We start from the raw sequence: 22,963 nt of genomic DNA, 5'->3' as shown, positions 1-22,963 counted from the left end.
CATAATTGCAATATACATGTATTTCTTTAATGCGTTTTTCAACAATCTCTTTGCAGAGTGTTGTAACACATAATTGCAATATACAGTCATGTATTTCTTTAATGCAGAAGTTAAAAAAAAATGTTACAATGGAATTACGATGTATTAATATTGATGTTTCATTTGGTTGCACTTTTGTTTCATTCATTAAGAAACATAATGAGCAATTATATTTCACTGCAAATTTTTGTAAGTAAATAGTGAACACCTCTATAGATCCATAAAGTATATGTGAATTGGCACCTTCTCTGAAAAAACCCAGCGGGGGGTATTTGTCCCTATTGGACAGTTCTAGTTTGTGTTTTGTTTAATAGAATGATATGGATTCATGTATTAAATAATTCTTGTGAAAATCAACTACTCTTCATTGAAATTTACAAAAGAAAAATCTATTTGTTAACCCATTATTTCTTGCTAAACTATGTTTTTTTGTTTTTTTTAAACATGTTTTTGTTGCTTTTTGCAGCTAAGATAGGTCTGCACATTTTACTTTTTGCTTTGTATCAACTTTTATTTCATCAGTTGTGATGAAAACATTGGCTCCATATGTGTATGTTCTAGTGCTTTTATTTTTCAATTTTATTTTTTCAGCAAAATTGATTGTTCCATAATAGTGCTTTAGAAAATACTTGAAAATGTCCATTGGTATCCTAAGTTGGTGCTGTATCTGTAAAAGTGATCTAACATGGCTCTGGTGTTGTAATAAGGGCATTCATTTTAATACCTGGTAGTATCAATTCAACAGTTGACTTGTTTTATACTTCATAACAAAAATTATTTGGGACAAGTTTATTTAAAAAAAATCAACTTTTAGCCAATTTGTAATAAGAACTTTGTCTTAAAATCCATGAAGCATTGAACTATGTTTTTTTATAATGTACACCAACCAGTCATTAAATTGTAGAACAGTTGTTTTGTTGATGTTAATTAAATGCATTAAAATATTTTATTTGCATTTTTATTTCATGTAACCTACTGAAATTTTTAATCACTTCTGTATTGAATGAGGTTTTTTTTTTTTAAGTAAAAAAAAGTTAAAAGTATAAATTTTTAAAGTTGCCTTTTGTAAATTCAAGAAAACTACAGTAAAACTCGTTTAGTACAAACACAGATATTACGAATTCAGGGATATAGCGAATTCATCTTGTATCCCCAGCTATATAAATTTAATGAATTTCTTATACGATTATAATGAATTACGGTTATAGCGAAGTAATTTCATAGGTCCCAGCGACTTCGTTATAACCGAGTTTTACTGTATTTATATACCAGTAATACATGTAGGTATGGATATGATAGCCTATTTAATCATTGCTGTAAAGGTCCTATTAAAAGCTAGGAACTAAGAATAAAAGTTTTAAAATCACATTAGAAGTATGGAACAGCAGTGCAATTAAGCTACATCCTTATATTTCTATCCCTCTGTAGGGCCATTGAAAACCGGTCGGTTTTCTATTTTTTAAAGATTTATGTAATTGTAAATTAATTCAGAAATTTACAATTTATCGTGTATAGTAAGATTTCTGAACAGGTGAAGTTCAGTCAGGTGTAACAAATGCGAAGAGTATATCCAGGTACCCCTGTACTGATATCATAAATCTACAGTATAATCCAAATATGTCTATGTAAGAGACACATTCTGATTAGAGGAAATGAAAATGAAACTAGTGGTTGCTTAAAAACAAAGTTTTGATAAAAACATAGCAGGTTATCATTAAATTTATGCATTGCAATCAAAGCATTTCAACTAATAACTTTGAATAATAAGATGTTTGGAACCATTAAAAATAAACTCTTGTCAGTTTATGCTTCCGGGGGTCTGAGTGTGAGTCATAAAAAGTAGGTCACAGTGACCTACTTTAAGAATGTGCTATGGAATCTTGACAATCCTGGACACAATAAGTGATAGGATCATCAAGCCCCGGTTGATGCATACATGGAGGCTTTTTGAATCATCAAGTTTTGTTAGTTGATACGTCTTCATACACCAAAGGTTTGTCAAATCAGAAGTAGGTCACATATCATGAAACTTGTGTTATTTTATATCAGAAGAGCCATATTTGTCCCTCTTGCTAAAACTTTGTAGTTCCTGAGTTCTTTTAATTCATAAATTGTTTTCTGTTAACTTTCCACATATATGTATATTTGACTTTGTAAACATTGGAACAATTTCAAACAAACTTGCCTTTAAACTAAATTTGCTAAGTAAGCGTCAAGTAAAGTTAAAAGTTACAAAACGCCAGAACATAAATAAAATTGTCTTCTTGACTATGTTCTATGTTTATTTGTTGCGTAGGTGAGCGTCGTTGAACAATGGGTCTCTTGTTATTGTCATAATTTGGGGAGCCCCCACCCCCGGTGTTCCTTACCCCAAGGGGGGTCCCGTCCCCAAGCACCTGTACCTTTATTATGACAATAGCAAGAGACCAATTGTTCAACAACGGGAAAACGGGAAACTTTTGTTAAAAAAAGGAACTTGGAGACCATTGTATTTCCTTCTATATAGTCGTATTTGAAGATAAAATTGCAAGTGCAGTGTTAAAGGGGGAAATGATATAAAACGATAAGAAACGTTGATAATGCCGAGCTGGCGTACCAGAATGCTTCTATGTTACGCATATTTATTATTTTCAACTGTTAAAGTGCCTTTATCGGAACACATGATTGGAACTTGAAAGAAAACTATTAGTCTTTGGAATTTAGGAATGATTCTTTGAGTAGTCCTGTAAGTCAGCTATCCTCTGTTGGATGTTCATATATGTACGTACGTACGTTGAATAATTTTCTTTAATGACGCATTGTGTTTTTACTCCTGGCTTAAGATTACAACTTTTTTTACCATTTGTTATAATTGATACGAACCATGAATGAGTTAGGTATATTAAAAATAATTTGCACGCAAAATACTGATAGTCTCGCATTTAATTAAGTGTAGGGTATATATTGTGTGTTCCTTCCTTATTTGAAAAGACCAAAAAAAATCTATATTTAAAATCTGTGTTTGTATTTTCTTTAGTCAGTATAAGATACTAGTATGCTGAACAACGTATTTAAATGTTGTCGAAAACAAGTAAAATTTTGTATTCTTAGTACACGGATATTGTTGCTAAATGTTGGTTTATTGAAAAAAAAAATCTTTTAAAATTTCTTAAAATTTTCTTTTAAAGAGATGGTAGATAGTTATGCATAGTGTGGGCGGATTTGTATATATTAAATATATTAAAATATTGCATTTTAACTACATTTGTACATGTTTCTAAACAATTTAACGATGTCATTAAGAATAAAAGTTAAGCTAGTTTGGGTGCGCAGGTGGACTGAGTTGGTGAACTCTTTGATTTACTAATGGATAAGAAATTTCATTGGCTATTAATAAAATGAACTATCAAATCAGATCGTTTCTTAAGCGAAACAAATCTGAATTCAAATTACTGCATGCAAACCCGGCGATTTCTGACTGTAGACTACCACCTCACACAAGGTATTTTATTATATATATGTATTTTATTTTTTATTTATTCACCAATCAAGGGCCCTCAGGGGGCATATACAATTAAAAACAAACAATATAATTATGATGTGTAACAGGTAATGGTTGCATCAGGTGCAAAATTGACTTGATCCTCACTTGTGTAAAAGTTCTCAGATTTCACAATGAAATATAAGCACCACATATAATGTAATAATAATACAATATAAGGGCAAAGAAAAAAAAAACTAAGCTACTTTATACTGAAATGATCAGAAGGATAATAGCAAACAAGTACATGTAATCATATTATTAATCGATATTATTACAAAAAGTATATATCTTATTATATGTTTTAAATAACTTTGGTATATAAATTTTTTCTTAGTAAATGAACGACTAAGATTCATTTTTTTTTATAGTAATAAAATTTGGTATATTTAGATGTCATGTAATGGCTTATGCATTACTATGTATAAATTGTATATACTTACATGTACTTATATTTTTTGTAGAATCACCTAAATATATTTATGTGAATAAATATAGAAACCACCACCTACGCATTCTATGTATCACTCGGTCACAATAGCCAGTAAACATTTCGGAAAATTCTAGTTTAAACTTAATTTACTTTAGTTAAAAATTTAGGACAGCTTTTTCTTTCTGTGTTTTTTAATTTTTTTAGAAAAAAATAGGGGAAAAATAAAAGGCCAAACTTCTTGGAAGCTAAAACGAAACTAAAGTTATCAAGGCCAGCTGTCACACAACATGATCTTTGTAAACTTGTATAGGCATACCCGAATACTCAACTAATTTTTAACGATTTCGATTTGATTTGGACGAATTTTCACAATCATAAAGGTACGTAGGAACATGTAGTGAAGTTCGATTATTAACTTATTCCCTTTTATTTTCGTCATTAACAACTCATACCCCTAAATGAATGAAAGATTAAGTTACAGTTATTATGTACTAAAGCTGTATAGTAACTATCGCACCAAGAGATGACGCAATTGTGCAATAAAAATTGGTGTGATTACATGATGGAGCAAAACTGGACATTGATTCAACCTCATCGCATCATTGTGTCATCGCTGTCGAACCACTGCGTTGTTTTATCGTACCATCATCATCGCACATTGCTTCATAGCATTATCGACCTAAAACTCTGGTGTTGCGATGATGCGATAGTGAGAACAAGGTGGCCCTAGTTGCACAATTATACTCTGATATGCTGTTTCTGGAAAGAAAAGAAATAAAATTTAGTCAAAACTAGTGCTCGTTATAATCAGTATCATCATCATTTGCACAGGAAAATATATTTGCTAACGACCATAGGATTTCCGAAATGCTGACTTAAAGCAAGTTGGTTGTTGAAATCCCTGTAACATCAACTTATATGTGAGTAGCAAATCCCAGCTTAAAAATGATCCTACTCGGAACATGCTCTGAAGTTTTGAATTAGTTATTAAACATAACCCCATGCAAGTGAAAGCTGTCTATTACTGTCAATTACAGTATACATGTAATTGCATAAATAAGGAAAGTTTTACGATGGAAGGTTTTACACTGATCCTTTTCGTCTATAGCCAGTAAATCATTCAAATATGACACAGATATGGTAGACACTCTACCAGTGACTTTTTTCCACGGCTTCACTGGGTTATATAGATTTGTCACATGAATGAAACTAACTACATTGATAATGTCAAATCGAAGGCCACATTATTCTAGTTTTTCTATATTTTGTTTTTTTAAGCCACAGATTAATATGACGTCTTTTAAGAAAAGAAATGATCTTGAAAATTTAATTTCAATATTTTAGCATTCATTTGAATTAAATGTAAAAGTTTTCTTATCAGAGCAATGGTTCATGAAAACATACATGAATAAACACTTTAACGCATCCAATTTACTTGTATGCAAATTTACTTACACAGACCGTTGGTGACTATAAAGTTATTAGAATGTTCCACTCTATAAGGCAAGGATGGCTGCACAAGTTTTATTGTTGATAAAAGTATACATGTACTATGCCAACACTTAAGAGGGCTGGGTGGTTGTGGCCATTTTTAGACTATATTGATCTCCTTTAGAAGAAGAGCGTCATATAAAGACATGTACAAAGATGATCAAATTTTAAAACTAAAATGTATGAAATTTTTCTTTACCAAACGATGGTTGACAAATTAAGATATCATATCTAAAAGATGAAGTTATAACTGATGGGTATTTGGCCTCTTTAAACAATAATCTCGATACTACAGTAGTAATGTATAACTTTTTTTCCTACAATAACTAGCAGAAAAGAAAAGACAATGGAAGCAATTAACACATTCTCCCCATCCTTTAACAATTTATGGAATACAGAGGAGAGCTTAAATCAGGAGGAAATCCCGGACTCCGTCCTGTATGGTACAATAAGAGGACTGATTGAATCTACTCATACCTTCCCTGGAAAGGTACTCTTCCTTACTGCATAAGTTTAACGTTCTATCATATTTTTTTTTAAAGTTCTCTTTTCAATTGCAGTTATGAAGATTGCATTTTGCAGATATAATTTGAAAATAGCTAGTGTGACATACAGGTTAGCGTTATGGCTCAAGGGCCTCTTGTTTTTAGGTTGAGGCGAATGAGGCAGTGAATTTCAAGAGAGGTCAAAGAATAAACTCTTTGCTGATCGTCAATCGTTATGGCCAAGAAGTTGGGTATCTTCAATCCGAGTTGGAAGACATTTTAACTAGACGAATGGACCGACGGATAATTCAATTTAAGGGGTGTGTATATTGACTAAAGATGCATTTACATTTTTTTTTAGATACGCCTGCTTTGCGCAATGTTTCGACCATCAATTTAAGGTGCGAAGTAAGGTAATGATCACTATGTCGCGGGTTCGAATCCCAACGCCTGACATGGAGACCAGTCTTTCTGAGGAACTGTACAAACCGAAGTCCCGTGTGACAGTAGGTTCTGTCACGAAAAAACCCACTGCTCAGTGTCACCGAGTGTCATGCATGGGTAAAAATTTGCAGCACTTCATCAGTAAGTGGAAAATCTCCATTTGAAAAATTCACAAGGCGTTAAACAACAAACACAAAAAAATCATTTAAGATTTTCAGCACTTTTATTTCTGAAAGTTTAATAGTAAAAATTTTTATTATTTAACTTTTTAACTTTTTAAAACAATACAAGGACAGAGCAAACCGGACCTCCAAATCATCGGTCTTAGTTAACATAATTTATCTTAATGTACATGAGATAATTTAAATCTGACAATATTCAAAACACGCGGTTTGATTATTTTTTTAAAAGTATCCCCTGCCAACTGGTCACACCCGCAGTGTGCTCTTTGTCATGATCGGGAAATAACAGAAAAATCTGTCGTCAATTCAGTGTATAAATAATGAACTAACAATTAGTATGAAAAACGTTCCAGTGGTTTTTTGAAATATTCAAACTGCTTAAGTTAATCCATCAAATACATTTGCACACTCATTTAACACAATGATAAATTGCAAATGACCATGACACAAGTGCTTTCTTTGACAATTTATTATACAGAAGGCGTCATTGCGCGACTCGACTGCCACGCCTCTCTGAACTTACAAGATGATTACTTTTAAACTTTTAAACTTTTTAAAACAATACAAGACAGACTCCAAAACATCGCTCCCCTGCCAATGTTGCTCTTTGTCATGATCAAATAACAGAAAAATTTGTTTGTCATAAATAATTTTAGTATGAAAAACGTCTTTTGGCACAATGATAAATTGTATGTGCTGACAAAATCATTGCATCGACCAATGAACTTACAAGATGATTACTTTAAACGAGACTGCTAATGTTCCTGTTTCATTGATTTGTTTGTCAATAATTTTCCTTGTTTTAGAAACTGCACATAGAGCATGCTCATATGTATCGAATCAATTGAGAAATATAATCCAACCCCCACCCCTATGTAGGTAATGAAGGTATATTGCTGCATAAGTATGAGAAGTTGACGATTGAAAAATTAACGTCACGTTTATCAATAAGCTTGGTTGTATGTTTACTATTAACGTCTTATTTATTCAAGTAAAATATCCAAATATAAAACAGAAGTGTCAGACTCTGTGGTATCTTTTATCTCAAGCTCATTGATATATATTTTATCCAGATAAGAATGGAAATAGCCATTGTTAATTGATAATACGTCGTCGATATATCTAAATGTCGAGTTGAAGGCCACATCAAGTGTTGTCTTCTTTTCACATTTAAGATTTTGGACAAGTTCTGCTTCAAATGAATACATAATGGTCTTCTAATAATGGGGCGCAATTAGTACCCATGGGAAATCCAATAGATTTTGTTGGAAGATTTGGTGTCCAAACACCACATAGAAATTGTTAATCAGAAACTCAAGCATCTTTTTGATGTCGACTTCAGAGTTCTTATGTGTACAATTAGAATGTTTTTTTAACAATCAAAATAATTCTGCAAATGACCAATGACAAGGTAAGTAAATCTACGAGTTCCATTTTTATTGAAAAAGTAGCTGTTAATGATATTCTCAAACCGGATGTAAAACAACATACTATCATTCAGTCAATAACCCTTTCACCTATTGCATCTAACTACACCAGTTATTTATAAGTAAGTTGAATATTTAGATTATATTCTAAAGAAGAAGACATATATGCTTGGTACTGTTACCTCGTAAAACACAAAAGTATTTTCATCTATAGTAATCGTTGCAGAAATTGAAAGTTCCAATTTTATGATTACAAATAGTGACATCAGGAATTGTCAACACATTTAGTTTAATATTTTTGAATTTAACATAGCGTTACACCATTTGCAAGTGACGGATCTTCTAGATATCTGGCCATTGATGTTACCATTTGGGGAGTGCAGAATGAAAAAAATCAAACTTTATTAGAACTGTCTGGATTGAAAACGCCGTTGAATATAAATGTTAATCCAACAGAATCAGAAGAGGATATAAAAAAATATATTTCATACAAGTCAGATCAACGGTACATCACTTTCAACGGAAACCGATTCGAAAATCTGAAAGAGGTATTTGTTATCACAATTTCTTGTTCTCTGAGAAGTATTTTCTTTATTCCTTATGCTTTTACTAAGTAGAGTTGTAAAACGCCAGTCAGCATTCGACTTATATAAATTATAGATTATTATTATTATAGAACACAATATTTTGAGTTAAAAAGGGTTTCCAGCTTTAAAAAATGTACAAAGGGGTAGGATTATATTTTTTCCCCAGAACTCTTTTTTATGGCAGTTTTCTGGCAATTCCATTTTTTAATGAGGAATTTAGTTGATCATATGACGGGACTCTAATTTTTATTCTTTGATTTCAGTACCAAATATATTTTCTAAGATGGGACTCTTCTCTTTTAAAAAAAATATTGTAGGAGGGGTTAGAATTAGACAGATTATTTGAAGATTTAATAGAAGGGAATAAAGAGGGCATTGCAGAGCCCCCAAAGGTTCGAATTTTTTTTTTCAATTTAACATTTTTTATTCTGAACTACATTACGTTAACATGAATGCTTTTCGTTTATGTTCATTTCTAAATTATTTTTTCTTTATGTAAATTTTTGCTGCTTTGACCCCTTATATATCGTCAGATATTAGTATCGTCAGAAAGGACACCATGAATTTTTGGTTTTTAAAAAACTTGCTAGATCTATGATAATTATGTTGAAATTGTAAATACATTTTCTTTATATGAATAGACAATATCAACACCCCTCCATATACATCAGAAACAAGCTCTTTTTTGGATGAAGGAAAGAGAAAGTGGGGAGCTGCTGCCGCCATTTTGGGAATACAGAGATGGCGCTTACTTCAATCACGTGACGTTACGCCAAGAAGTCTCCAGACCACCGAGTGTTCGGGGCGGTAAATTACAGTTTACACAAAATAAAAAAAATTCAGACTGGAACTAAACAAAAGCATTATCTATAAAATATTTTTTTTTCTATACTAGTATTAAATTATAAATCAGATATAAAAGAAATATTGGAGGTTCGTGTTTGCTTTGCTCCAATTTTGTTTTGTTTAATGGACTTTTGAGCTTGAATACTATTCGTTTTCTCCATATACATGTACTAGTATGCCATTAGCTCTATATAGGCTCTAACATACTGCTAATCTTCCTCTTATTACCAGTTTTGCTAAACCATAAGGATTAATGCAGGACATTAATCTCTTTCGATCCATCATGCATGTTGATATCAATTTTCTCCAAGTCATTGATAGCCATTATTTGATTCACAAATAATGGGCGAATTATATACATTTTACATGTGAATGGAGGTAAAATAAGGTAAAATCTGATATGATGACGACTGTTTATATCCCTCCTCTTCGATCTCTACAGGGATTTTGGCTGATGACATGGGTTTGGGGAAAACTCTGACGATGATTGCTCTTATTATGGCGGACAGAGAAGAAAGCCAAGAGGAAGTGGGGAATGATGAAGAAAAGATGGATACGGAAGACGGAGAATCCAGCAACAATAGCCAGGTTATTAACGACTTAACCAGTTAACATTAACATTAATTTCTGCCAAAACAAGAAATATAGAAAGTAAACAGTTGCTTTATTGGCATTTTGGAAAAGGAGATAAAATTATGATACATATATAAATATATAGAAACAAAAACACTTTTCAGCATCAGTTTTTTGTGGAAAATGTTTATAAAAATCTTTGTAATTTGTAGGAAGATTCAGATGTCATTTTGATTGAGGAAGGAAGCCATCCGCCTGGTAAATTAAACCATTATTTTAAAAAATATATATTTTTGTACGGTTTATTTAAAGTTTGATAATTTTGAAAACATTTTTACAGTATATATATGTGAATGTATTTGCAGTGATTCTCATAGATTCGGATGAATCAGACGATGAACTTTCAGAGAGTGAGTATTACACAGTCATATACTGAATATAATTTTTATTACATGTGCATTTTTGTAGAGATTGACAAGAAATATTTTTCATATCATTTTGTACGTTTCTAGTGATCTTGATAGATTTTGATGATTCTGACGATGACTCTACAGAGGGTAAGTATTAAACAGACCTGCGTGCTATTCCGCCATTTTAAGATTTTCAGTGCCTAGAAGTTCCACTGATTTGTTTATATTAAGGCAAGACAAAAAATTGAAGAAAAAAATACTTTTTTAATTTTCACTTCTTGTTTTTAGTGATTATTTTAGACTCTGACGAAGACGACGGATCAGAGAAAGACGTCGATGATGAGATAATAGAAGTAGATGATCAAAACTGTAAGCAAACATCATAAATACCAGGAATAAAAGTCATTAAATAAGTGAAAACTTTAAAATGTCTTGTGATCTACATTTGTATACCCTTGTGTAACAGATTTTCATCAGACAGATGATCCAGAGAATGAAGATTATACTGGACATGATACACGTCACTATCCAACCTTAATTATCGCACCACTGTCCATCTTAAGTGTGTGGCAGGTATGATATATTTGCAGTTGGTTTTTGTTCGTGAAGGAAGAAGCTAGGTTTCCTCGCAAATGTGCAGCTGGTATTTCATTCTACTAGATACATGTTATAGTTAAGGAAGTATAGGATTTGAATCTTTGAACAGGCTCAACTACGAGAACATGTACATAACCAATATCATCCAAAGATATTTTTATTTCACCATGATAACGGAAATCGTTATAACAGCGCTCTGAGTGAACAAGACATCGTATTAACAACATACGGTACTACGCTAAGTGACTTTAATGTACGTGGGTATATACATTTATTTAATTAAAACTGTATTGTCATGTCTGAGCACTTATAATTATTAATTAAGTGTTTCATCAATTTGCAAGCTATTTACTTATGTTAACATTTAATTTGAGGGCGTACAAGCATTGCAAGGAGTTAACTGGTTTAGAATAGTACTGGATGAAGGCCACAAAATAAAAAATCCTAATGCTGGGTGCAGTCAGGCCATCTGTAATCTTCGGTCCGAAAGAAAATGGATCATTTCAGGTACACTGATATTGATATTTGTGATGCATTTTATTCACTGACAATTAAAATGGTAAAATTTGACCTTTGGGTATGACCGACCAACAGGGGATGGTTACTCTTCCTTGGCACCTGATCCAAGCTCTGGAATTTCCGGGGGTCTATTAGATTTTAGAGATCTATCAGTGTTCGTTTGCTTTACCTTTTTCATCATTAAATTTCCAGGGACTCCCATCCAAAACAAGATTGATGATTTGTTTTCTATGATTACTTTCCTGAATATCGACACATTTAACGACTACGAGAATTGGTCACGAATTATAGAAACACCACTGAAGTCTGGTGATGTTAGCGCGAAAAGGTAAAACGTTACTTAAGGATTTGTGGTTCTCTGTTGTCATATGTGATTTTAATTTTCAATGTATAATCTTGTTTCTTCATAAGTTTGGCATCGGTAGTACTTAATAGAATTTGATCCCTGGTATGGATGAAGTATTCTGATGAGTATCCTTTGGCATGTTTATGGTCATCTTATTTTAATCAGTGTGATATTTTCTAAGCCTTGCTTTCAAAGTTGCTGCTGCATGATCTAGAACTTAAAATCAGAAAAAGAAATTACCCAATGGGATCATAGTACAATTACCTTTATAAATGTACATAGAGTCGCCCGCGTAGCGCAGTGGTCAGAGCATCTGCTCTAGAGTCGCGAAGCAAGGAGTCAATCTTTACGTCGCAGGTTCGAATGCTACTGGACGTGGAGACCGGTCTTTCGGATGAGACATTATAAGCAGAGGCCCCTTGTTGCAGTAGGTGCTGGCACGAAAAAGATCCATCACTGCACAAAGGCCCTAACCTCCGAGCATAGGACAAAAGTTTTAGCTCTCTACCGGCAAGTGGTAAGAGTGAAAAAGTCTCGAGAAGGACATGAAACAAAATACAATCAATTATATATATATATATATATATATATATATATATTGAAAACCTATATATATATATATATATATATATAAAGCACAAATTACAACAACTCTTAAACTTTAACTGCCCTAAGTGAAGAAATATTAATATAGAAAGCACAGAGAAATTCACTTTGACAAATAAAATTAATTTCATCACAACATGTATTGGTAACAATCCTCTAAAAACTAATGTCCAAATAACTGTATCTCACTTCCATTCTCAATGACCGTGTAGTATAGGGCAGCGTTGTGGGAATTCCATCGGCATCGAAAGCAAATTTTAAACTTGCCTAGATAGCTAGCGGTCTAACGCGCTGTTCTGCACTGCTAAGTATTTAGGTCGAGAGTTCAATCTGGGCTGGGGCGGAAGTGATTTTCCTTGTCAAAGTGAATTTCTCTGTGCTTTCTATATATATATATATATATATATATATATGTGAAAATAAGGTTTTTCAAATATTGGCATAGGTAGTAACGTTGACCTATACGCTTGACCATAATATTTCCTCCAGCTTTGGTCCTCTGCCGATCCAGGTTGTTTTAATTTTACCTTTAACGGTGACGTACACCTCTACATTATCATATTCTGACGTATGGTTTTAAAAATTGTTTCAGGAATGAAGCTTATTTCAGCTTCGCGGTTTATAAAGCGTAAACTGCCCCAAGTTTTGTTATATCGTATAATATAAGTTGAAATATGCTTCATTCCTTATGATTTAATTTCAGTGCAGACAATGAGACATTTTTCCCTCGAATAAGGCTTCACAGTGATTAAATTTTGAAAGTAACGTCAAGCGGAGTAATACGTTTTTTGACGTAACTCATTGTGACGTAGGCAAGTTATGTTATACAAAATGGATAAAATGTTTTATCCAATGAAATCAAGGCCGTAACTACCATTGAGGCAAGTGAGGCAAATGCCTCACTAAATATTTAGAGTTTTTTGAAAAGTGAAAAAGCTTTACATTGTACTTATGTGTGTCTTCGTGCAAAATTAATATTTTCAACTTTTATTTCCATTTCTGTAAATCGTTCATCTCACCAGGTGCCTCATTTTCATTTAGAGCGCATGTAAAATTTAATTCAAAATGTTTATTTTGTAAATTGTTCAATTATTTAACACCCCTTCTAAGAAAATTTCTCATTTTTATTGAAACACTTACCGATGGAGGGCTGCACGTTTTAAATCTGTACTGGGCTTTCAGGATCACCGAAGATGATTGAACAGTGAGAGGTCTTTTTTGTGCCATCACTTACCATGCTTACTGTGACATAGGATCTCGGTTTTTACGGTCTCATCCGAGGAACCTGTCTCTACATCCCGCAGCGGGATTTGAACCCGTGATGTAGTCTGCGACTTTAGAGCATACGCTCTAACCACTGCGCCATGCGGGCGACAATTCAAAACGTAAAAACTTTTTAAGATTAAATATTTCATTTTCTAATACCCAGGTTTCAGGACCTCCCTCCCCTTGGAAACCTCAATCACTCGTCATGAGGTACTATCCTTGCCCCGTCTGAGACTAGGAATGCCCAGCACCCTTGCCTCACTAAAAATTTGAGCCTAGTTACGGCCTTGGAAATGACGCGTTACAAGTAAAATTAAATTATTAGATGATAAAAGCAGAGGTATCATTTAGTGAGCTCATTCCTCACAGTACCTATAGTTTTTATATATGATTAATATAGGTACAATACTCTTATATCAAGGGGGTATATTTCTGGCTCAGTTCTTCATTTAATGACCAGTTAGTGTAGGACTTATGCTTACTCCTCCATGGCACCTGATCTTACCTGTGATGTTTTGGAGGTCCTTGTTTGCTTTGCTCCTATTTGGTATTGTTTTTTGGGTTTTTGAGCAAGGATGCTGTTCGGTATCTCCATATATTTCATCAAAACAATTGAACTTTTAATCACTGAGTTTCGAGTACTTGCAATACTGTCATAAAGTTCTTAACATTTGTAAAATGTTTGGTAACTTTATTTTTGTATTATTATGATGTGTTTTGATGTTGAGATTTCTATTCCCAGACGATTATACAAGCTGATGAGTTCTATTGCTCTCAGAAGAACTAAAGGAACAAAAATAGATGGAAAAAGACTTGTAGACTTACCAGAGAAAACCGTGCAAATTAAATATATTGAGTTCTCCAAATGGGAAAAGGACATTTACGATAGGAAGTATCAGTATTATAGAGAATGTATTTATAGGTGAGTTCACAAAAGACAACAGTTTACTATTCAATTCCTTTGGCCGAATTTGATAATTACAGCTCTGCCTGCGCACTTTTTAAGCTAATGTTTTTTTTTTGCACAAAGTTAGGTTACATTCTTCTTGCAAGAAAACTTAACATTATCGAAACTTGAGTGCGAGACATTACCCTAATATGCATTAAATACCTCATGGCAAAGTTACATATTTTTAAAACTCAGAATCTCAAGTTTTCCGTTTTCAAAGTAATTATAGTGTATGTTTAATTACTGATGAAGATCTGTTTTGTAAATGATGTTATATACAGTGATATATTTAAAATATATTTCAAAGTATTTTTTAATATAGCAAGAAAAATATCAATTTAATCGCAATATATTAGTAGGTAAAAATCTTGAAATACTTTTATTCAATTTTTGACATCATCGATATTAATTGATAAATCTTATTATGTTACATCTATTCTATCATACACATTCAGAAATTAATTTGATTGCCCTTTCTTTGATACTATTTAGCTGAAATTTTCAATTGATTTCTTATAGATGAGCTATCCTCTTGAATTTGTCGAAATTAGGCGCCGAAAAATGACAATGCTGCCTAAAGACATTATGCCAACAGATTGAATGATAAAGTTTTGTTATCCCCGAAAATAGTAAATTATAACTATTGGATTGAAAATTAATAATTTTACACTAACGGTTTGAAATTTAAATTCAATAGTGTGGCATTTTAAGAAACATGCTACATTTCAGAAAGTAACTCCTAAAAATGCTAGCTTTTTAACATGGAAAGCAGTCGAACAGATTAATTAGAACTACTCTTATCATACTGCGCTATATAGAGTCATGTTTATGTATGTATAGAAAATACAGAAGTTACATGAGCTGCTCTGTAGCTGTGTCCAGAAAAACCATTTGAGAACTATCACAATATATCAGCTAACAACACTTCAAAATCTAAACAATTTGGCAAGTGAAATAAAATAAAATTAAAAGTTAGTTTTTTGTAAATACATTTATATTTTGATGCCTTGTTACACAAATTGGCATTGTAACAATGTGACTTTATAATTTGTGCGAAAAAATACGTAAGCTTAAAAAAACGCGGAGTTGTAATATTTAAAGTCAATATTGATTGGAGTAGTTGAGTAGTTATTCGGTAGTTTATTTATATTATCTGACGTTCTTAACCTCTCGTTAGGTTTATAGAGAGAAGAAAAGCACCAGAGGAGTACCGTAAAGTGTGTTGTGCTCTTCTTCGACTTCGCCAGCTTTGTTGCCATCCGTCTCTCTTTAACTATCATTTTGAAGGTAAATTATTAATAAACTATTCTGAAATGTGCATTTAATTTGAAAATGTAGCAAATATTTTAATTCACATGTTCCCGGTTTGCAAAAAAAAAAATGAAATTCACGTGTAGAAAAAAAATTACAAAACCAGAAAGACACGATGTATATTTATTTGAAAACATCCTCAGTGAAAATACAATTTTGTTGATAACATAAAAGGTAAAGAGTTAGAGAAAAAATATCTTTTGTGACAAGTATTTAAAATTCAAAGTTTTTATTTTTCATTCTCCACTTGAGATGGCTAAGTAGACGATTAATTATTTGAAAATACATGTAATTCATTTACGCTTAAAGCGTTTTTATTGAAGGGGATAATATAAAAATATTTCTTTTTTAAGACAAGGATTTAAAATATTTCTTAAAGAAGAATGCATATATATTTTTAGATAATGTAGAAAAAAGTGAAAATTAAGTGGCAAATTTTAAATTCTCAATTTCCTTAACCAGTTAAACTTATATTTAAGCATCTTCAATTTAATTATGTGTTCAAATATATAACATGTATATAGCAAACAGTATTAAAAGTACAAAATCAATTGAAACAAATGAAATTGTTCTCTAGAGCTGCAAAGCTATGATTGATCTTTTTAAATGGAATGCATTCTTAGGTAGTCATGGAGTCAAATTTGTTCAAACATCCCCTTTATGAATTTTCCAACACTTCATTACATCTTTCCCATTCAGATTTCAGTGAAAATGGTATTACAGCTGACAATATTGTAGTGGATGAACATCAAAACACAAAGCGTCTTATGTCATTTCTTCGGTTTCCTTTAAATGAATGCAGTATTTGTCTCCAAACTCCCGACTCTCCGATAATAACTAATTGCAAACATGTGTTTTGTAAAGTTTGCATTTTACAACATATGTCTCAGGTACGTTTAATATTCTTTTGTCTTGTCTTTACTCATAATACTAATGTTCAATCGATGTTTTATGTTGATTCCATGACTTAGAATAGTTATGAATTGCATGGTAATTATCTTAAGTGATATTTTTTGTAAAAAGAGTGGACCATCATTATGCCCAAACTGTAGGAAACCGATACATAGAAAGTCATTCTATGAAATACCACCCGACGAAATTAACCTGCGGCTGACAAAACCCGAACTAGACACATGGGTTGCAAGTGCAAAGGTATAGAAATTATACAATACACAACTTCATTGTTATACTGTATGGTTAAAAAAATTGTTATTTTATTAAGATAAGACTTGGTTGATTGGCCACTCTATGATATTGCATTTGCCATATATATTAAAAAATGGCGATGTAGACTGTTACTCTGGCAGGTGCCCGTTTAGATTAAGCAATTTCCTGTCGTTCTAGACCATGGCATTGCTATACGATCTGATTAGGCTGCGGGAGAATGATCCTAAAGAAAAGGCCTTGGTTGTGTCAGAGTATACAAAACTCCTGGATCTTCTGGAACCGCCTTTGAGGTATGTGGATGTGTGTATGTGAAGTATACCTAGTATTTTCAAATAAATACATTGTAAGTATTTCAAAGCTATTAACTTGATTATATGACAAGTAAATATTATCTCTGCTGTAGAAATTTGAATTTCAACTTTGTTCGTTTTGATGGAACAATGACACAGAGGGCGAGAACAAAAGTTATCAATGAATTTTCAAGCCGAGAGGAAAACTCACCAACTGTGATGTTGCTGTCTTTGAGAGCCGGCGGAGAGGGCATCAGTCTTGTAGCTGCAGCACGAATCTTTCTTCTTACACCAGTAACAAACCGATACATTTATTATCATTATTAAATAGTGTCTTTTATGTCATCTGCATACGGAGTGTATATACCTCAGTTAATTCGATGCACAAGAGCATGCATTACGTATGAACAATATCTAAAACGAGGTAAATTATTGACAAGCAAGTTGATGAAACAAGAATATCAACAGTCTCGTTTAAAGTCATCATTTCGTAAGTTCTATTGTCGATAAAATGACCAGATCATATTGAGTCAAATGCTGGCTGACGTTTTTCATACTGTTATTACTTTAATCATTTACTGAATCCACGACGTCCATGGCACCTCTGCTCCTATTTTGTATTGTTTTATGGACCCACTTCTGTGTATGTTCTTATGTTGAAAAGACGAAGATAGCGAACTGTGACTAATTTCATATATTCTGTGTTTGCTCTGCTCCTATTTTGTATTGTTTGATGGACTTTTTTTTTTAGAAACATGATATTAATATTGAATACTATAAAATTATAGTTATCTCAAAGGTTTCATGTCTTTCCGATATGTAACTAAAAATAAAAAGAAATCAAATAGTCTCCATATACGTCAACAGAAACCTCATATAATTCTTACAAAATTCAAGAACATTTTCATGAAAAACATTTATTTTGTCACTTTGTGTATTTTTAGAAACATGTTACATGAAGAAATATTGGTAATACAATAAAATTATAAATATAGCAAAAATAAAATACAAAGGTTTCATGAAAAATGACGTAACTAACTACTTGACAATTTTTTTTTACCATCATTTGTTTCTTCGCAGACCGTTCAGGGTCCAATTCCAAGTAACTGGAAATAAAAAGAAATCAAGAGTTTGTTTTAAAGGCCTCCCGAATACAAGGCAAAATTTGATCGTATATATATTTCATTATGGATATTTAAATAGAAACCGTGTTAATGATAAAATAACAACGCAACATTATGTTAAAATCGTGACTTAATTCGTATGAAAATAATACAGCCATGTCAATTGAATATGAAATTTGTGTTTTGAATGACGACATTACGCCTTGATCACAACGCAACATTATGTTAAATTTTGTGGCATATGAAAAGAATACGGATAATTTGTTCGAAAAAACAAATTTTTTAAAAAGGCAAACTAATGACAAACAAATTGCTTTAACATGGAAATCATCAGTCTCATTTAAAGGTCAACACTTTGTAAATTCTATATTCGATATGATAAGTCTACATGTACCACTTAGTCAAATGCTCGTACCAATCGATGCCCCATTTCTTACACACTGCTACATTGTCTACGGATTTTCCATTTTACCCAATTATGGATAGAAAACACCACGGACATGACCGGTCGACGGGGGATGCTTACTGCTCCAGGGCCCCAAATCCCAAAATCTGATGATCTTAGAATTCCAAAATTACTCTGCTCTCGATCTGTATTGTTTCAAGAGACTTTTTGAGCTTGATAAAAGATCGTTATCTCCACATTTCATATTTTAATTGTAACCAGATCAGTAACTTCTGCACTCGGTAAAACAATTTTTAATATAAAACAGATTCGAAAAAAACTCCACGGTCTTTTATTTTGAGTCCACTTAATTATATACTGATTTGACATACAAAAGAAAATAGTTATATTTATATAGTGATAAAATATATTGTCGATTTTCGAAATGTTAAAGTGAAAGCCACAGCAAGGGATTTCTTTTCATGTAGAAGTTTTCGAATAAATTTCGCTTCAGAAGAATATGTAATATATTTGTTAATAAAAGAGCAAAATTAGTGTCTCAGCAGATTTCTTGATTACCTGGTCTCGTAATACTTCATAAAGTCAATTGAGAACGCCAATTCTTTTATATCAACATGAGACTGCTTTTGTTAGCAACAATGTGATTTTTCAACAGCGTAATTCTTAGATGGTCAAACAAAAAATATGAAAACTATCAGTATATTAAAGTAAAACATGTATTTAGTAATACAGCAGTACAAACACAAATTTGCCAAAATTATACAATATTTATTTAGCATTAAAAATGAGTTCACCCTTCCTCAGAAATGAATGTTTAAATCATACAATAAGTGTAACATACGAAGATAACGAACAGTATTCAAGATCATTCCATAAAACAATACTAAATAGGAGCAGGGCAAACACGGACCTCTAAAACATAAGAGATGGGATCAGGTGCCATGTAGGAGTGAACATCCCCTGCTACCGGTCACACCCGCCGTACATAAAGGATATTGTTTTATTATCAGCACTGGAATCCTGCCACAGAAGAGAGTGTTTTGATAGATGTCATAGATTTGGACAGACCAAAGACGTCTTAGTTACTAAAGTAAGTGGTATTCTTATGCTAGATTATTTTGTATATTATATCTGTACTGTTACTGGCAGTGTTGTACGAGAAGACAGATATGAAATATCTTTAAAATAATTCTTTACATATGCTGTTTATTTTTGCAGTATGTGGTCAAAGATTCGATAGAGGAAAGAATTATGGCTCTTCAAGAACAAAAAAGGAAGTTAGCAGACTGTGCGTTTAGTTTCAGGAAAAATTCCAGGAAAATAAACATAAATGAATTGAGAATTCTATTTGATCTCTGAAAGCAACTTTTGTCAGAGAGAAAAAATGTATGATTCGAAAGTAAGGCAGGAATCGCTATTTATATTTATAATGATAGTGTTTCCTATATATATATATATATATATATATATATATATATATATATATATATATATATATATATATATTTATATATATATATACCGTGGTATTTTGGAAATGTGTAAAAATCTAGCAAGTACTTTTAAGAGAGTCATGATTTATCATTAATATCGCTGTTAAGCAACATGATGCTAGCAAATCCATAATAATACCCTTTGAGTGCCCCTTAATTCATGCAAAATGAGTGACCGGAAAATTGAAAAGAAGCAATGAAATGAAATTGTTTTTAATTACAGCGGCAGCAATAACAACTTTGGGGTTTTATGACACCATGTCTTGTTTTTGTTATATTTGACTTGACATTTTAATTTTTTTTTGTTTGCTTTAAAAAAGAATTACAAATATACAGTTCATATAATCATTTCATTTAAGACAGTGTTCTATATGAGCCAGTTTCCCCATTTAACGTTTGTTTTCGTCTAAATATAGAATGATAATCCACACACTTATTCGAATTATGCAAAAAGATAAGTGAGGGGTTGAAAATTAGGCCTTATTTTGAAAATTTTGGTCCCCAATTTCATTTGTATATGTGTGTGTATACAAAAGTCGGTAAGGGTCAGATTGATTGGATAAATGTTGTTTTATTTCTCAGTCGAGAAGTCTCACTGATACAGAGACGTCTACATGTAGTAAGAGTCAGTGCTCTCATGCAAAAGTCAATGCAACCATACCTATACTCCAAAAGTACGGACCTACCTTCTTCAATTCGAGAATAATTTCTGAAAACACTTTATTGTTGTAAAATATCAACGTAATTAGTTGTTTTACAATTTTATATTGTCACTAACTATCCTTAATAATTATTTACACATACATGTAACAGAGGTTGTCCTTTCTTTAACACTGCCTACATATGAAATACATCTTTTTTATTCTTTAATTCACTAAAATAAATACCTAGTTTATTTTTAACTAGTGTGCTCAGTAAAGTCTTCGGCGGGATTAGTAATAACTCTGTTTTCTAGCTAAGATAGTGAGTAGTAGGTGTCACGTGGAGCAGGGGTCGTATAGATACCCATTAAGCTAGTGAAAGTTACTTTTAAATTGTAGCTTTACTAATGTTAAATTTACTCAATACCTACTGAAACTACTTTTGAGGTAGTGATTGTGTGGACAGTAAATTTACTAGTCTTAGTGACTTTCACTAGTTATTGTTTCAGTGTTGTACATTCAAACATGCAAAATCTCTTTCAAATGTAAACTTAAAAGTTAATGAATGCTCCGATTTTTTATTTAAATATTTTTTATTCTTTTTATATACTGTATACAGGGAAATTTTAGCCCCCGTTTTATTTTCGCCCCTTTCGCACTCTTCCTGATTGGGCAAATTTAAAACGGTGCGAATTCAAATTACACAGCATAACTAGTGCTAATTGTAACGGGGACCGTTACAGATGTTCCCCAAACGCTCCCCTACTCCCTTTTGGTGCCATATTCCCTATAAGCTTCATTAAATAAGACAAACTCTATGCATTTGAGACTTTAACAACGTTTACCCAGAAGTGTACCAATTTCATTCAAATTTTAGCATTGCACGCGTGCGCATGTGAATGCACGTGCGTAATGACCATATAATCTTGTCTTCACAATTTATAGATTTTAATATACTAAATATTGAAGTATTTAATCCAAAAGTATTAAAAATACGCTACTTCAAGTGTATTTTTTATTTTACTCATTTCACGTACACGCACGTGCTCACATGAGCATGTCGACCATACTTTCTTGTAGAAGTCCGTTACATCTATCTATGTTCTAATTCCCACCCCGTTTGGTTGAAAACCAAGGGAGTTATAGCTGTTCAAAGTTTCAGCCAATCAGATTGCAGCGCACGTACATGCACGTATATGCCTGTGCATGGTTACCATATCTTCTTGTAGAAGTCCATTATATCTATCCATGTTCCAAATCCCATCCTGTTTGGTTGAAAATCAAGGGAGTTATAGCTATTTAAAGCATAAGCCAATCAGATTGCAGCCCACGTGCATGCACGCGTTTTCATGATAATTGCTATATATCTTATTGTAGGATATTCTAATACATGCCTAATTTAAAAATTTCAGAGGATTTCGTCAAAAAACAAGAAAGATATTGAGACTTTAGTTTCAGCCAATCAGAGCGAAGCGCACGTGCATGCGCGTGAGATCTCGCTATTTTGACCATGTCACCATGTCTGTACTACTAATATATCCTCACATTATCAGTTTTAAAGCATTTCATAAAAAGTAGAAAAATTACATATTGGTCATTTCACGTGTTGCACGTGAGCGCTCTTGCAAGCACGTGCGCGCAAAATGACCTTGACTAGGCAATTCTACATAACATGTCTACTGATCCTAAAAAGGTTTTACCTACATCGGATGAACAGTTTACAAGATCATTCCCGGACAAAAAAGTACCCAGGAAGAAGAAAAATAATAATAATAAGAAACAGAGTAAAAACAATATGTTCCCCAACTTCG

At 32.4% G+C, this 22,963-nt stretch overlaps 1 protein-coding gene across 3 annotated transcripts in view; it reads left to right on the top strand.

Moving 5' to 3' along the window:
• Positions 1-3,393: 3,393 nt before the first annotated feature.
• LOC134258392 (helicase-like transcription factor) overlaps positions 3,394-22,963 on the top strand; it is a 38,285-nt gene continuing 18,715 nt past the window's right edge. The window contains exons 1-21 of one of the 3 annotated variants that reach the window (XM_062740924.1): positions 3,394-3,520; positions 5,817-5,973; positions 6,134-6,288; positions 8,335-8,569; positions 8,926-9,000; positions 9,250-9,415; positions 9,897-10,042; positions 10,240-10,285; positions 10,393-10,437; positions 10,540-10,584; positions 10,726-10,806; positions 10,904-11,010; positions 11,144-11,287; positions 11,409-11,541; positions 11,746-11,881; positions 14,514-14,693; positions 15,898-16,007; positions 16,770-16,921; positions 17,055-17,183; positions 17,376-17,488; positions 17,602-17,782. In XM_062740924.1, coding sequence (XP_062596908.1) covers positions 3,417-3,520; positions 5,817-5,973; positions 6,134-6,288; positions 8,335-8,569; positions 8,926-9,000; positions 9,250-9,415; positions 9,897-10,042; positions 10,240-10,285; positions 10,393-10,437; positions 10,540-10,584; positions 10,726-10,806; positions 10,904-11,010; positions 11,144-11,287; positions 11,409-11,541; positions 11,746-11,881; positions 14,514-14,693; positions 15,898-16,007; positions 16,770-16,921; positions 17,055-17,183; positions 17,376-17,488; positions 17,602-17,782 — 2,640 coding nt within the window. In that variant the 5' untranslated portion in view covers positions 3,394-3,416. Of the gene's footprint in view, positions 3,521-5,816; positions 5,974-6,133; positions 6,289-8,334; positions 8,570-8,925; positions 9,001-9,249; positions 9,416-9,896; positions 10,043-10,239; positions 10,286-10,392; positions 10,438-10,539; positions 10,585-10,725; positions 10,807-10,903; positions 11,011-11,143; positions 11,288-11,408; positions 11,542-11,745; positions 11,882-14,513; positions 14,694-15,897; positions 16,008-16,730; positions 16,922-17,054; positions 17,184-17,375; positions 17,489-17,601; positions 17,783-22,963 lie in introns of all 3 variants that reach the window. The other 2 variants (XM_062740923.1, XM_062740925.1) reach the window with 2 other exon arrangements.

This window comes from Saccostrea cucullata, unplaced genomic scaffold (genome assembly GCF_032062105.1).
Source record: "Saccostrea cucullata isolate Sc308-1 unplaced genomic scaffold, CSIRO_AGI_Scuc_v1 ctg4, whole genome shotgun sequence".
Classification (NCBI taxonomy): Eukaryota; Metazoa; Mollusca; class Bivalvia; order Ostreida; family Ostreidae; genus Saccostrea; species Saccostrea cuccullata.
Note: the sequence above shows the minus strand (reverse complement) of the source record. Positions and strands in the feature narration are given on the sequence as shown.